This window comes from Alligator mississippiensis, chromosome 1 (genome assembly GCF_030867095.1).
Source record: "Alligator mississippiensis isolate rAllMis1 chromosome 1, rAllMis1, whole genome shotgun sequence".
NCBI classification, from domain to species: Eukaryota; Metazoa; Chordata; order Crocodylia; family Alligatoridae; genus Alligator; species Alligator mississippiensis.
In genome coordinates this window covers 414,731,687-414,745,832 of record NC_081824.1, presented here as the reverse complement: position 1 = coordinate 414,745,832, position 14,146 = coordinate 414,731,687, and the positions used below count along the sequence as shown (strand labels likewise).

General features: G+C 50.2%; 1 protein-coding gene across 5 annotated transcripts in view; it reads left to right on the top strand.

Moving 5' to 3' along the window:
• KPNA3 (karyopherin subunit alpha 3) overlaps positions 1-14,146 on the top strand; it is a 118,779-nt gene that overhangs the window by 24,717 nt on the left and 79,916 nt on the right. For 2 of the 5 annotated variants that reach the window (XM_006268326.4, XM_014604811.3), the window contains exon 1: positions 1,340-1,493. The exons of 1 other annotated variant lie outside the window; for it this stretch is intronic. In XM_006268326.4, coding sequence (XP_006268388.1) covers positions 1,413-1,493 — 81 coding nt within the window. In that variant the 5' untranslated portion in view covers positions 1,340-1,412. Of the gene's footprint in view, positions 1-1,339; positions 1,494-2,017; positions 2,361-4,067; positions 4,157-14,146 lie in introns of those variants that run through there. 2 more of the 5 variants (XM_019491379.2, XM_059731072.1) reach the window with 2 other exon arrangements.

The window sequence follows — 14,146 nt, the reverse complement described above, 5'->3', positions numbered from 1 at the left end:
CATATATTCTGACCTTCTTTCTGAACTGGAGAACAAATATGTATTTTTGACATACAAAGCAAATGCCACCTTTTCTCCCAATCCTGTCTTTCCAAAAAGAGAGTGTAGCTCTCACTGCTGAAATTCCAGTCATGGAAGCTGTCCCACCAAGTCTCTGTGATATCGTAGGAACATAAGAACTGACATGTATTGGGTCAGATCATAGGTCCATCTTCCCAGTATTATCCTGTGTCACACAGAGGCAGAGATTGGATGCTGAGAGGGAGAACAAATGGGTTTTTTTTTCACTGTTCATCTCTCACTTGCACCCTCCAGCATAGGTGACCACTTGTGAATCATGCCATTTTTTTACTTTGGCCTCTAAAGTCCATCTTGGAGGCACCAATATTGAAATCGCCACCCTTGGGAACAGAAGTGGATCCAGATGGTGCACTTGCACCCCCTTTGATTCCTGCTTCACCTTTAGTTTACAACCACCTGTTTGGCAGTACCAGCAGCATTTCTAGACTCTTCATCCACGTGTTAGCGACCCACTCTTCTTTTTCATGGGCTTGATGTTCCACCAGTCAAGCTAACCTCTGCTCTGCCATGCTGCTGTCTGCTTGTGGGAACGAGCTCTCTCACAGCCCTGCAGGTTTAACTCTCTTTGTTATTGTGTTGCTTCAATCTAACAGAATGACACAGCCCCAGGCCCCTATCCCTGAAACTTCAGGTTTATTTTTAACTAGAAGGGTGGTTGTTGCTTTATAGGTGATGATCCACCACGCTGCGGGCACCCCGTTTCCAGCGCCTGCATCCGCCCAGGCTTGGGAGCAACTCAGTTCTCGCAGGGGAACAGCTTGATAGACCAGGAGGAAACTAAGCAGCTGTGCAAGGCCTAGGCCCTAGCCCCGGACCCGGTGCAAGCCGAACTGGGAACTACGGGCCAAAGCCTACCCGGCTCACAAGGGGCCTGTTCCCGTGAAGCGAGAGCGGAGGGAGACAGAGGAGGAACCTAGGCCAAGCTGCACCCCGCGGAGGCGCTTGCAGGGACCACGGGGGGCCGTATGGTAACAGCCCGAGGCCGGAGCACCCCTTCCCCTCCCTATTAGCAGCGCAGCGAAGCCGCCGCGCGAGCAACTGCCGCTTGACGCTGGGCCTCGCAGCCCCCGGAGGCGGGACGGCAGGGCATGCTGGGTCTTGTGGTCCGCAGCCGCCGCAACGGCTTCGGCTCCGCGCCAGCGCGCGCAGCTGCGTCCGGGCGTCGTCACGTGCCTGGGGCCGCGCGCCCCGTCACTCAGCAACGGCGCTGCCCCCCCCAACGGCGCGCCCCGCCCCTCCCCGCGGCTCGTCACGGAACGTCCGTGCCCCGCCCCCCGCGAACCGCCGCCGGAGCCGCCTCGCAGGAGCTGGGAGCCGCCGCCGCCGCCGCCATGGCCGAGAACGCTGCCGCCGCCGCGGGCCTGGAGAACCACCGCATCAAGAGCTTCAAGAACAAGGGCCGCGACGTGGAGGTGAGCGCCGGGCCCTGCGCGCCGCGCCCCCCCAGCCGGCTCCCGCGGCCCGGCCCGGCGGGGAGGGGCCGCCAGAAAAATGCCTCCGGGTTTTAATTCCCCGTCACGCGGGCGGGGCACGGGGGCGGATCCTTCCCCCCTCACGCCGCCGGGCGCGGGGTGCGGGCAGGGCCCCCCATCCCCTCCCCTCCCCTCCCCAGCGCTGCCGGCCGGGCTGGGCCCTGTGGCCGCCGCTGTCGCCTCCCTCATCGGTGGTTCCGGGCGCTGGAGGCGGCGCTCGCGGGCCCCGGAGGCGGCGCTGAGCGCGCGCCCACCCAGCACCTCCCCCCCAGCCGCGGGGGCAGGCCGTGCCTGGGCCGCTAAAGGGGGTTGGATCCCGGCGGGGTGTGGGGGCTGCGGTAGGCCTCTGCGTGGCACCCGGCTGCCTTCCCCGACTCGTGTTGTTGGCCGAGCAGGTGGTGGGGAGCCTCTGTTGTCTTCCAGCTGAGATCAGGGGAGGGGAGATAAAGAGTGAGAGTCAACCTGCCGGAGAGAAAGGGGTGCGGAGCCTCGCTCTGACAGCTTTGCGCTCACCCGTGGGCGGCCGGCTCAGTCCAAAACGGGCTCTGAAGCAGCATCCCCCTCCCCCCAGCTCCTATGGGCTGGGGCAGAATTCGCACTTTAGCTGCTATTGTTTGGGTGGAGGCCAGTCTGTGCAGGCCTAGCTCAGCAGTAGCCTGCCTTTGTACAGATGACATTCACAATGGAAACTAATCTCTATCTCCGTGTATATGGCACTTGCTGGGGGTGAATCTGTGGGAAATAATGCTTTCTGCAAGGTGGATGCACTTGTGAAGGGACGGTTGTGTGCCTGGCAGTCCAGCAGTGGTAACTAAATTATTGTTATCTTTTTTTTTTCTTTTTTTTTTTAAGGGCCCCACCCTTAGATTAAGTAGCTGGCTTCATTACTGGTTCTTGCCTGCTTCTCGCCCTGTGAAATCGTTCATCCTCCTTTCCCGTCTCCCTATATTGAGAATATTGATTTTGCTTCATTGTTTCTGCGGAAATCAGGATCTTCATTTTCTGTCTCCCCAGCAGCTGGCCGAGCTGGTTAGAGAACTAAGTGGGGGCAGGCTGATATTCTCACTTGGTATGTCTTGCCATCTAGGCTTCCTGATATGTGGGCTTGTTTGAAGCTGGTGGCTAGTGAGCTCAGAAAAGGATGTTTCTGTTTACAAAGGGGAAACTGCCATAGCTGTCTCAAGAGAATTATTCAGCTTTAGTTGTGCTGGTGTACCTCCCTTGTGTGGCTGCTGTTCTCAAGTAGTTAATCTGCATTAATTGCTCTTATTATGGTTATTCTGTGGTCAGTTTTCCTGAATAGACTAGCCCTGAAGCTTCCCAGCTCAGTGGGTCACAATACTTAGCCCTGGTGGAGTGTAAAAGGTTCTGTACTAGAGCTAAAAGGTGATAAGGGAGAAAGCTTGTTCAGCATTAATTTCTGTACCCCCAATTTTTATTATTCTCTAAAGAAGTAAGGTAGTACTTAAAAAGCTTTAAAGTCACAGAAGAAATTAGATATTCGGTATAAAGGTTATGAATGCTTTACATTAAATTTAGTCGGTTTAAAAAACAAACAAACAATTTAAGCAGAACTCTTAAGAATCAGAATGTGGCTTGTGTTAAATATTTGGTGATTTTCAATATTTCTTGTCTGTTGACTTCCTGATTGACTTCCTGTTTAGCATGGAGGTCATTCCTGAAACTGGTGGTAAAAGTACCCTCATCAGTAGCTTTGCTTTAACCAGTTGTTATACCAGTGTATCTACTAGGATTATTTTAAAAGACTTGATGAGTTTACTATTGGGCAGGAGTATTTGCCCCCAATGGGGCACTAGGCTGGATCTGGACTGCAGGGCTCCTTGTGGGTTGGATCCAACCTGGGGCAGGAGGGCTGCCTCAGTAGCCACCATGGTGCAGGGCGGGCACTGCAGGTCTGGTGGGGGCTGGAGGAACACTGGAGTCTGGTGGCAGCAAGCCAAGCTTACTACTGATTGCCATGCCCAGCAGGGCCAAAGGGTCCAACTGTGCAGTCTGGTGGGCAGGATAGGGAGACTGTAGGCCAAATATGGCCTGCTGGCTCAATGATTGACACCCCTGCTCTAGGGAATACCACATGTGTTGAACTGTTCTTTTGAACAAGAGGTGCTGACTTGCAGGTTTGTTGCAGTGTAAAATGAATTGTATGCCAGGCAAAGCATTTACATCCTGTGATATGGCTATGGACCTGGTAACTAGTATAATTGAGTAACAGCTGTAAGGATGGCATCTTAAAGTCTAACTCTTTAATTCTAAAGTAGATAGATTGCAGTCCATTTCATTCAGCTGTGTGGTGCCATCATTGACTATAGGAGAGGTAGTTAACTTTGTTAGTCTAAGATCAGGAAGGGTAGGGGGCACAAGTTAGTCTTTAACTTGTTGCACTCTCTCTCTCCTAGTTGAGAATTGCTTGCTTTGAGCCTTTTGCCACAGTGAAGGTGCTTTTTATATAATATAGGAAATTCTTCCAAAATTATTGCCTTTACGTTTGTAGATAACTTTTTTAAACAAAAGAGGAACTCTAGAAACCAGGAGGAATACCACTGATCATTTGGGATGTTCAAGTGAGCTGAGATCTTTGTAAGGTAACGTTCGTAGAAAAATGAACTATTCTGGATGTTGGACTTGTATGTGCTGATTTATCTACCTTACAGTATTGCTTTTTTTAGGACATCTTAACTGTTAAATGCCTTATTTCCAAAAGAGGTTCACTGATATATCGGTTGTGTATCAGATTAGCACTGATTAAAAGGAAAATGAATGTTATTGGCTTTTTTTAGCCAATAATGTTCTCTGATTATTTAATTATGCCAGAGCGCCCCCCCCCCCCCCCCCCCCCCGATGCCTGGGTTCTCTCCCGTGAGCCTGGGTGACTCTGAATACACCCCTATCCCCTCACTGGTGGGCCGTGCTGGGCAGGAGTGGAGCAGCTGCTGCGGTGTCCCAGGGGCTGTTGCAGACTGCAGGCTGGGGCCAGGATGAACACTATAAAAGGTGCTGAATGCCAGAGATGTGACTGGGGTGGCCAAGGGTGGGCAGAGCTGAGCTGCCTGGCCTGGCCCAGCATGACTCAACCCATGGTGCCTGGGGATTTGTTCCTCAGGGGTGGGAGCAGAGGGCCTGGCCAGGGCAGCTACTCTCTCCTCCTCCTCCCCCCCCCCCCCCCCCCCGGCACGCACTGTGTGCGGCAGAGTCCTTCCACAGCAGGGAGTGGGAGTGGGGGGGGGTGCTTTAATTAAAGCGACTCTGCAAGCCGCTCTAAAGTGCCCATAGACCACCCAGCCCTGGACAGCCTCAGACTTAGGCAGCTGCCCCCAGGCTCGAATTGAAGGGCTGGGGCTGCAACTTGCACAGGGCACTTTTACATGTGCTCCAGGAGTGTGTGTTAGGGGGGGACAACACTGCGCTTTAATTAATAAAGTGCTGCTGTGTCTCCTGTATCAGCATCCCCACGCTTAGAAAGAACAGTGGGGGTGCTTGAACTAAAGCTTATTTGACAAGCTTTATTATTAAATGTTGGTTATTGGATCGGTATTGGCTGTTATGGCTGGTTAATAATCAGCTATTGGTATTGGCCAACAAAATCTTTATCCATGCACCCCTAATTTCCAATCTAAGCTGTTGAACAAAATGCAGCCTGTATCGCCTTCTGCTTGAAGATGGTATACTGTTTGTTAACTTTCAGCTAATCAGGCTTGAATGAATACAGAATCCATTTAGTTAGAAACCACGTTTCCTTAGCTCCTACTCAGCTGCTGGTTATTAAATATTCTAAAATAATTTATTTTCATAGTACTAAATGTTCTGATGCTTATTCCTTTAAATGGTAGTTTTTTCATATTTTGTTCATAGTATCCTATGATAGCCTTGCTTTTGCTTCTCTTTGTAGCTGGAATTTGGGTATTGGAGAATACTTAGGGTTGGAAGGGACCTAAACAGATCATCAGGTCCGACCCCCTGCCCCGGGCAGGAACGGGTGCTGGGGTCATATCACCCCAGCCAAATATCTGTCCAGCCTCCTCTTGAAGACCTCCAAGGTAGAAGAGAGTACCACCTCACTTGGGAGCCCATTCCAGAGCCTGGCAGCCCTAAATGTAAAGTAATGTCTCCTGACATCCATCCTGACCCTTCTCTCTAACAATTTGTGGCCGTTATTCCTAGTAACCCCCAGTGGTGCCCTTGGGGAACAGAGCCTCCCCCAATTTCCACTGGTCCCCCCAGTGAGCTTGTAAACAGCCACCAGATCCCCTCAGCCTTCTTTTTGTGCAGGCCGGGAGCGGTCCGAGGCCCTTTTTTCATGCGGTGGGCTGTGGCCAGCAGCCCGGACACGCCGGGTCGGGGAAGGCAGGCGGCACGGTAGAATTAGGCACGGAAGCTTAGTGGTTGATTTAAGATTATTTTACTTACACCGAAGATGGTCGCGGTGCAGGCAGGAAAACTTGCTTGAGTTGCAGTTACAAAACAAAACAAAACAAAACTCGAACCTGCAGGGCACGAGAGTACATCGCAGGGGGTTTTCGGCGACGGGAAGATGCAAAACACGAGAGTACGTCGCAATGGGTTTTCGGCGACGGGAAGATAAACCTGCAGGACTCGAACCCGGACAGAGCTCTGGATACACTCACACGAAGTTTGCTAGGCTCTGTGGAACTTGCGCGCAGGGAAGGGTACGTCGAGGGATCAGGCGGCAACGGGGAGAGGCGAGAGGCTGATCAGACCCCTATAGCCTTCTTGAGATGCACGCTGGGTCCAATAGGCTCCGCAGCACTTAGAGATCTTCACAAGATGTGAAGTTCTCTTCCTCCTGATAGTCATGGAGTCCTCCAACTTGGGCGGAAACCGCTCAAGCCTCTTATACGGCTAGCAAGCGAATCACTAGCCGCCACGTAGAAATAATTTAGAACTGGCCAATAGTAGGACACAAATTTGTATACGAATGGTGGGAACTCCTTGCACCATGCATTGCTCCTTTTGCAACTAAGAAATGCACCCTGCAAAGAAAGCTACGAGTGGCGGGAAATAATTTAGCAGTGCCAAAGCGCGCACAAACAAAAATCACACCCTTGGGTTGTGACACTTTTGTGGAGGCTGAATAGGTTCAGGGCCTTTAGCCTCTCTTCATAGGGCCTGCCCTGCTGCCTCTTGACCATGCAAGTGGCCCTCCTCTGGACCCTCTCAATGCTAGCCACATCCCTCTTGAAGTTTGGTGCCCAGAACTGGATGCAGTGCTCCAACTGTGGCCTGACCAATGTCACATAGAGGTGAAGGATCACCTCCCTGGACCTGCTTGTGATGCATCTGTAGATTCACGACAAGCCTTACTGACTGGTTCCTGCATTGGCGGCTCTTGTCCGTCTTGGAGTCAGCAATGACTCCAAGATCCCTTTCTGCCATCGTGTTGACAAAAAGGGTGTTCCCCAACCTATAGGCATGTTGCTGGTTCCTTCTCCCTAGATGCAGTACCTTGCACTTGTCTGCATTGAATTCCATCCTATTCTCATCTGCCCACCTCTGTAATTTGTTTAGATCTAGCTGGATTCTGTCCCTCCCCTCCAACATGCCCACCTCGCCCCACAACCTGGTGTCGTCAGCGAATTTGGACAGCGTGCATTCCACACCCACATCCAGATCACTGATAAAGATGTTGAACAGTACAGGCCTCAGGACCGAGCGCTGGGAGACTCCACTGCCGACATCCCTCCAGGTCGAAAATGACCCATCCACCACCGCTCTCCGGGTGCGACCATCTAGCCAATTTACCATCCATCTGACTGTGTAGGCATCAATGTCACCTAGTTTTTTTTAAGAGACTGTGGTGGGAAACTGTGTCAAAGGCCTTCTTAAAGTCCAGGAAGACGACATCCACCCCGACACCCTCGTCCAGGAACTTTGTGACCTGATCATAAAAAGAAACCAGGTTAGTCAGGCAGGACTTGCCATCGATGAACCCATGTTGGTTGCCCCTGAGCGTTACCTCCCTTGCTGGGCCCTTGCAGATGTGCTCCTTGATAATTTTCTCAAAGGTCTTCCCAAGGACCAAGGTAAGACTGACTGGCCTATAATTGTCTGGGTCCTCTTTTTCTCCCCTTCTTGTAAATGGGGATCACATTGGCCCTTTTCCAATCCTCTGGTACCTGGCCAGTGGCCCACAAGCGCTCATAGAGCCATGCCAGGTGCCCCTCTATGACCCCTGCCAATTTCCTCAGCACCCTTGGGTGAAGAGCATCTGAACCTACTGATTTAAACACATCCAGTCCCTCCAAAAGTTTCCTAACTAGGTCGTCCCTGATCTTAGGCACAGCGGCGCCTCCCCTGGATCCGTCTGCACTTCTAGTAGGGGGGATGTCCCGGTCCCTGTTCAGGAATATGGAGGCAAGAATTCTTTCAAGAAGTCAGCTTTTTCTTTTGCTGCAGTCACCAGATTGCCACACCTATCCTGTAGGGGCCCCACCCATACTTGAGGAAAAAAATCAGATTTCCTTTTTTCTCCATGTACATAAAAACACCTAATTCCTTGTTTAGAGGGTCTCATGATTGTGAGCTCCTAAATTTCAGACAGCCACTGGCATGGTTTGCAAGCTGCTGTTTTATACTTAAACTTCTTCTGTAAAATATCCAAACCACTCGGATAAATGCACACCTTAATCAAATTTATTTTAGATGTAATTAGACTATTTAATTAAAGCAGTTATGAAAGATTGTAGCTCATTAGGTTGTTAGTGAAATCTAAACCTTATTTGGTTATTAAAAATTGTATTAGGGCATTGAGATTTCTTGCTCTATAGTGGCAACCTCTCAGCTATGTTCTTTTCTTTTAACTTTGCTGCTACTGTCAACCATCTTCTGCCCCTTCTTGACCTCTTATTTGCTTCTGGTCCACTACCCTTATTTATTTAGAACCATAAAAAGCACATATGCTCATGTTCTGTTTTGTCAACTGTTGTCCAATTTATAATTTTAAGTCTGTCAGTCCACCTATTATCAGCCAGCATCTGCAAATGTAATGTATGGAGGAATCATTAAGTTTTACGTAACAGACTCCTAAATAAACTTGAATTTGGCATTTATAGGCCTGATCATGTAATCTGAATTTAGTTCTCTTGTGCTATGCACTGAATGAGTGACTGAAAAATAAAGGTTAATTGTATAATCAGAGTAGTTATGCATAACAGACCAGAAATAAGGTTGCATAGGCAACTGTATTGCATGGTGGTACTTAAACTTTTGAATGTTTGACTCCACAACTTCAACTTTTTCTTTTACATCTTTATGCAACCTTTTGAAAAATGTATTGCCTCTTTCAGGCAACTGTAAAATCCCAACCATGAATCAGCAGGATTTGAATGCTGAACCTTCTGTCTAACACTGGTTTCTGTTGCCTGAGCCACATTACATTAAGTGGCAGCAGGAGATGGCTGCTTTACCAGGGAGGATTTTGAACTACTAGAGCAGGGGTAGGCGCTGTCTTTTGGCTGGAGTGCCGAAAAACCCGCAATGTCTACCTTGTAAGGTGCCTGAGTGCTGGCATGCCACAAAAACAAAACTGGGTGGGGAACATTACAATTATTAACTGTATTAAAAATGCACTCCATATTTAATACAGTTTTAAAAAAACAGCAACATTTATGATTATTACAGTAAATACCAGGTTTTCTAAAAATTCAAAACCTGGTGACAATAAATAAAACTTCATGTACTGCCTTTGTACTTGTGATTTTTTTTTTTCTTGTTAAGCATGTTGTGATGAGAGGGGGAAGAGAGGGAGAGAGGAGCAGGGAGCAGCAGGCACTGGGGGAGTCATTGTGGGCAGGCTGGCCTGGCCAGGCCCTTGGGAAGGCTCCCTAGTGGAGAGCTGGGGTCAGGCAGGGGGCTACCCTGGGGCTCTGCAGACTTGAGCCACAGCAGGGGGCCCAGCAGCACTGGAGGTGGGGCCCACCTGGCCTGTGCAGCTTGGTGTGGATGGGGTGCAGCCACCCTGCCTGCAAAGGGACACTGCCTGGCTGGGGCAGGACTCTGGGCCCAGTGAGCTCCCTGCTTTGTCTCTGTGCGTGCCGGGTACAGTGCGAGTGGGAGCTGCAGCTGTAAGCTGTTCCTCAGGGTCTGGGAACAGCTGCTGTAGCTGGTGCTCAAGGCCGAGCTGGCCAGAAGCCTGTAGAGCAGCGGCTCTGTGCAGTGCCTGCCCCAGCACTGGCCCCTTGAGGGGAGCTGCGGGTGGGCAAGGCCAGGACCCAGGCACGCTGAGGCAGCCACAGTGGCTGTTCCCAGGTTCTAGGGGTCTCCCATGGTTGGGCCCTAGCACCGGAGATGGCTCTGCCCTGCTTGCACTGTGCCCAGCTTGCAGGGAGGCCGATCCTGGAGAGGGAAGCCCTGCAAGCCTGGTGTCCTGCCCCAGCCAGGCAGCATCCCCACGTGTGCAGGGTGGTTGCAGCCCATCCCTGAGGAGCTGTGCGGGCTGGGCTATGCCCACCGCAGCTTGAGCCCGCAGAGCCCCAGGGCTGCCCCCACTTCCTACTCGACCTCTGCCTTCCTAAGGGCCCAACTAGGCTGACTTGCCCACGGCACCTCCCCCCACGCCACCCAGACTCTGTCCCGACTGCCTGGCCCCAGCACTCGGCACCCCAGTGCTGCCCCGGGTGGGACAGGGCATCTGCCTGCCTGGGCCTAGGGCTCTGCCACCCACTGGAAGCCTCCAGGGCAGTGACCCTGCACAGCCTTGACTCCAGCCCTGTCCACCTGCAGCGCCCTCCAGAGGCCAGCCGGGCTGGAGGGTTCAGCCTGAGAGCAAGGGGCGGGGGCAGTCAAACACAGACAGCCTCCCTGCCTGTGTTCTTCTGGCTCCGCCCCAGTGCCTGCCCCGGCGCTGGGACTTGTGGCTGCATGGGAGAGCCCAGAGCAGCAACTTAAAAAAAAAAAAAAAAAAAAAAATTCAAACAATTTCTTTGCATGTCTTCTGGTGTGCCAAGAAAAATGTCTTCATGTGCCACTAATGGCATGCGTGCTGCGGGTTGCCAACCCCTGCACTAGAGTAAGTATTCTGCATTTGGATGGGTGAGCAGGAAAAGTTTGGCACAGTTGTCCTCTCCTCAGACTTAGAAACTTTGGGGCTCCTTCCCTCATGTGTTGTCTGCAGAGGCAGAGAATGGCTGCTTGGTCATATGCTGAGTTGGAAGGCTCATGATGTGGATAGCCTTGCTTTTGCTTCTCTTCGTAGCTGGAATTTGGGTATTGGAGAATACTAGAGACTCTGGAATCTAACCTTGCTTTCATTTATCATTACTGCAGCTCTGGTAGTTCTCAGGTGTTCCCAGTATGGCATGCATTGCTGACGTTTTAGTTTCACTATTGATCCATTTCTTGAGCATGTTTACTCATGTTCAATATTTTGGTATATTACCAATATTTCTCAGGTTCAGGAAAGGATTAGACTTCTTCTGGGAGGACAGATCCATTGGCAACTGTTACATAGAACAATCAGAATTGTATCCTCTGACATACCTAAGCCAATGATACCAGGGAGGGTATGGCAGGGAATGAATCACCTTAGACATGGTCTTCTTCAAAAGTAATGGTTCTTAACCAGGTATTTCAGCTCCCCGGGATATCTTGAGATCCTTTCAAGGGTGTTGTGGGATGCTACACAGGGTTAGCACTATTAGATGTACAAACATGATTCATAAAATAAGCCCAGAGCTTTCAAATAGGAATGAATCCATAGTACTAAAAAACCTTCTGACCTGTAATGGCCTTTGAGTTCTTTGCAACAGAAGAACTGCTCTGTTATTTTTTTCCACAGTCAAAAAAAAGAGTGGAAAAAAAACTGAGCACTGGCATTTTCAGAGGGGTTCCTTGAGCCTAAAGAAAATGTGAGAACCACTGCTCTAAAGCATCTGCTGCTTGCTACTGTTGGAGACGGGCATGTTTGTTATACAGTGGTGGTGGGTCTAGGTCCACGCAGAACTACAGGCTCCCCTCACTGGCTAGAGGGAGGCCACTAAATGTATTGCCCTTAATTCCACAGGTACTTGCCACTGTTGGAGAGAGGATTCTAGGCTTAATGGACCATTTGCCATGTCGTTTTTATAATCTTATGTTCCTGTGAGAAAGGGAAACAGTGTCAATTACCAACACAGCCAAATCTTGATTTTGGTTGTTTTTTTTTTTCATGGGATGGGTAGGAAATTTATTTTAGGCCCAGGGCTCTTTCCCTTTTACATTTAAAAGGTCTCTATAGCAAGGAATGGAGGTGTTAGGGATTCACAGAAAAGAAACTTGTTTAATTTTTGCAAGTGATTAACAACAGACTGGGTGTCACTACCAGCCATGTTGGTGTCACTACTTCCACATGTTGCCTAGTGCTTCCACTCTTTCTTTTCCTGAAGGCCAAATTAAACAAAGCTTGCTGCTACTCACAGCTACTATGGACTTGTGAAGGCATTGCAGCAACACTGCCTCCATCTTATTGAGGGAAATCTTATCACTGGCTCAGCAGATCATTACTCTGGCACGATATCATCCAAGGGAGAAGTCCTGTCTAATGCTGTTCCCAGAGAAAACATTATGTATCTGAGAGCATGGGTGTTCTCTAGGACATCTTGCTCATCAAGAAAGTGGCTGCCTGTAGCAGGTTGATGGTTCATATAACGTAGTCTTTCTTTCTCTGGGTGCACTTGCCCCACAAAACACAACATAAATCACTAATCAACAACCAAACAAGTACCCAAACAATAAAGACCCTGTGTTCTTTTTCCAGACCCTGAGAAAACCCTGGCTCAGTGTTGCAGCTGGTAGCCACTCAGCTTTCCTTCTCTCCTCTCTGTCTAGGTTCCCCCATCTCCCGTCCCCTGGGAGCTTTTAACTTTCTCTAGCCAGCCAATTATCCTCATCAGCTGGTCAAGTCCTCCTAAGCAGGCATCCAATTACTTGCTTACTGTCTGCAGCTGGGCTGCAGCCCCTGAGGCATGCAGCCTGCTATACATTCATCTCCCACAGAGTGGGACACTCCTATCTCTTTATCTTGCCCTCAGTTGCTAGCCAGGCCTTCCTGGCCCATATGTGCTCTAACTTGCTAATTGCCTTAAGGGCTAATTTCATGGTCTCCTTCCTCCCCTACAGTCATGCCCTTGCCTTGCGGATATTAATGGTCAGTCATTCCAGTGGGCCTATTGCCCCAGTAAAATGTTAAGACTTCACACCTTTTGGGGCCTCAGACTTCCCAGCTTCTGTCCCTTCCCTTTAGCTGGGCTTCTTAGCTTAGGCCCACTGCTCTGGATCTAGCTTCTCAGCTCCAGTCCCTGTTTTTCCTTTCTGGGATTCTGGGTGCTCTGGCCCTGGTTCTTGCCCCTCCTGGGTTCTCAGCCCTGTGTCCTTGTTTTGCCCTTCTTGGGCTCTGGGACCCCTGGCCTCTACTACATACTTCCGCACCTTCTCACACCTCACGGGGGTGGGGAGGGTTTAACAGCTAATTACCTTCTGTTCTTTCTCACTGTAACTCAGGTACAAGTTATCAGTCATACACTTCTGGGGTCTTACGGGTACTGTCTCCAATAGACAACTCCTGTTTAGCTTTGAACTTTTCCACCACTGGTACTCCTTACAGATAGTACAGTCTGTCATCTCCATACATCAGCCCCTCTCCTTGAGACTTCTTTCTCAGAGGACTGTGATAGATTTTTCCCTGGTTCCATACCTTACCCCAAAATTCCTTAAGTCACAAGGTAGCTGTGGCCCCATACCAACCTCTGTCAGTCCCTATAAGACACTGTCTCTGACCGTTTGGGTCTGGCACATAGCAACTGTCTATCAAGCATGGCTATTGCTTGGGTGACTTTGCTGTGGTGTTCAAAACTAATGGTTCCCATACCTTGGCTTTTACCTTTCTTATTTCTCCAGGGGTTGGTGTACCTTACAGTTCCCATCCTTTGGAATACTCTTTTAAGCTTGCTCTAGCCTACCTTGAAGCATAGATTTCTTACGAATATACTAAAGCTTAGGCTCTCATCCCCTACACCCTTTTTACCTGCCTTGGTGTTACTGTTATCTTTCTGGGTTGCTGGTGCCCATGTTGTCACCGTTATCTTGTCTGGCCCCCAGTTCATGTTCCAGGAGACACTGAGGCAGGTTATGCCTGGAGCCTGCTTCTCCACCATCCTAAGGAACTCCTCTGCCCTTACCTCCTGGCTCGCATCCATTATTGGGCTTAGTGGGTGTTCGATCTGCAGTCTCTATTGGAGGTTCCTGTTTGGGTCTACCTGTCCACTTGGCGACCCACCAGACCTCTTCTGTACCTTGCAGTCTTCCCACTCCCATGTGTCTTTCTCTTTCCCCTCGCACGATCTCTTGGCCTACATCCTGGGAGCACAATCCTTCCTCTCCCTCCTAGGGGGATCCCTCCCCAGAATGGAGGCACATCATCCTTAGTCCATGGATAATTGTATGTCCATTGCCCATAAACCACCCCATTAAGACTGCTACCATATGCCTTGTTGAGTGACATACCTGTTCTCCCTGGGTTTGGGTTGGCCACTTTCTGGTGAGCTCCACTTCTCTCTTGGTCCAAGTCCTGGCCTTCTAATATA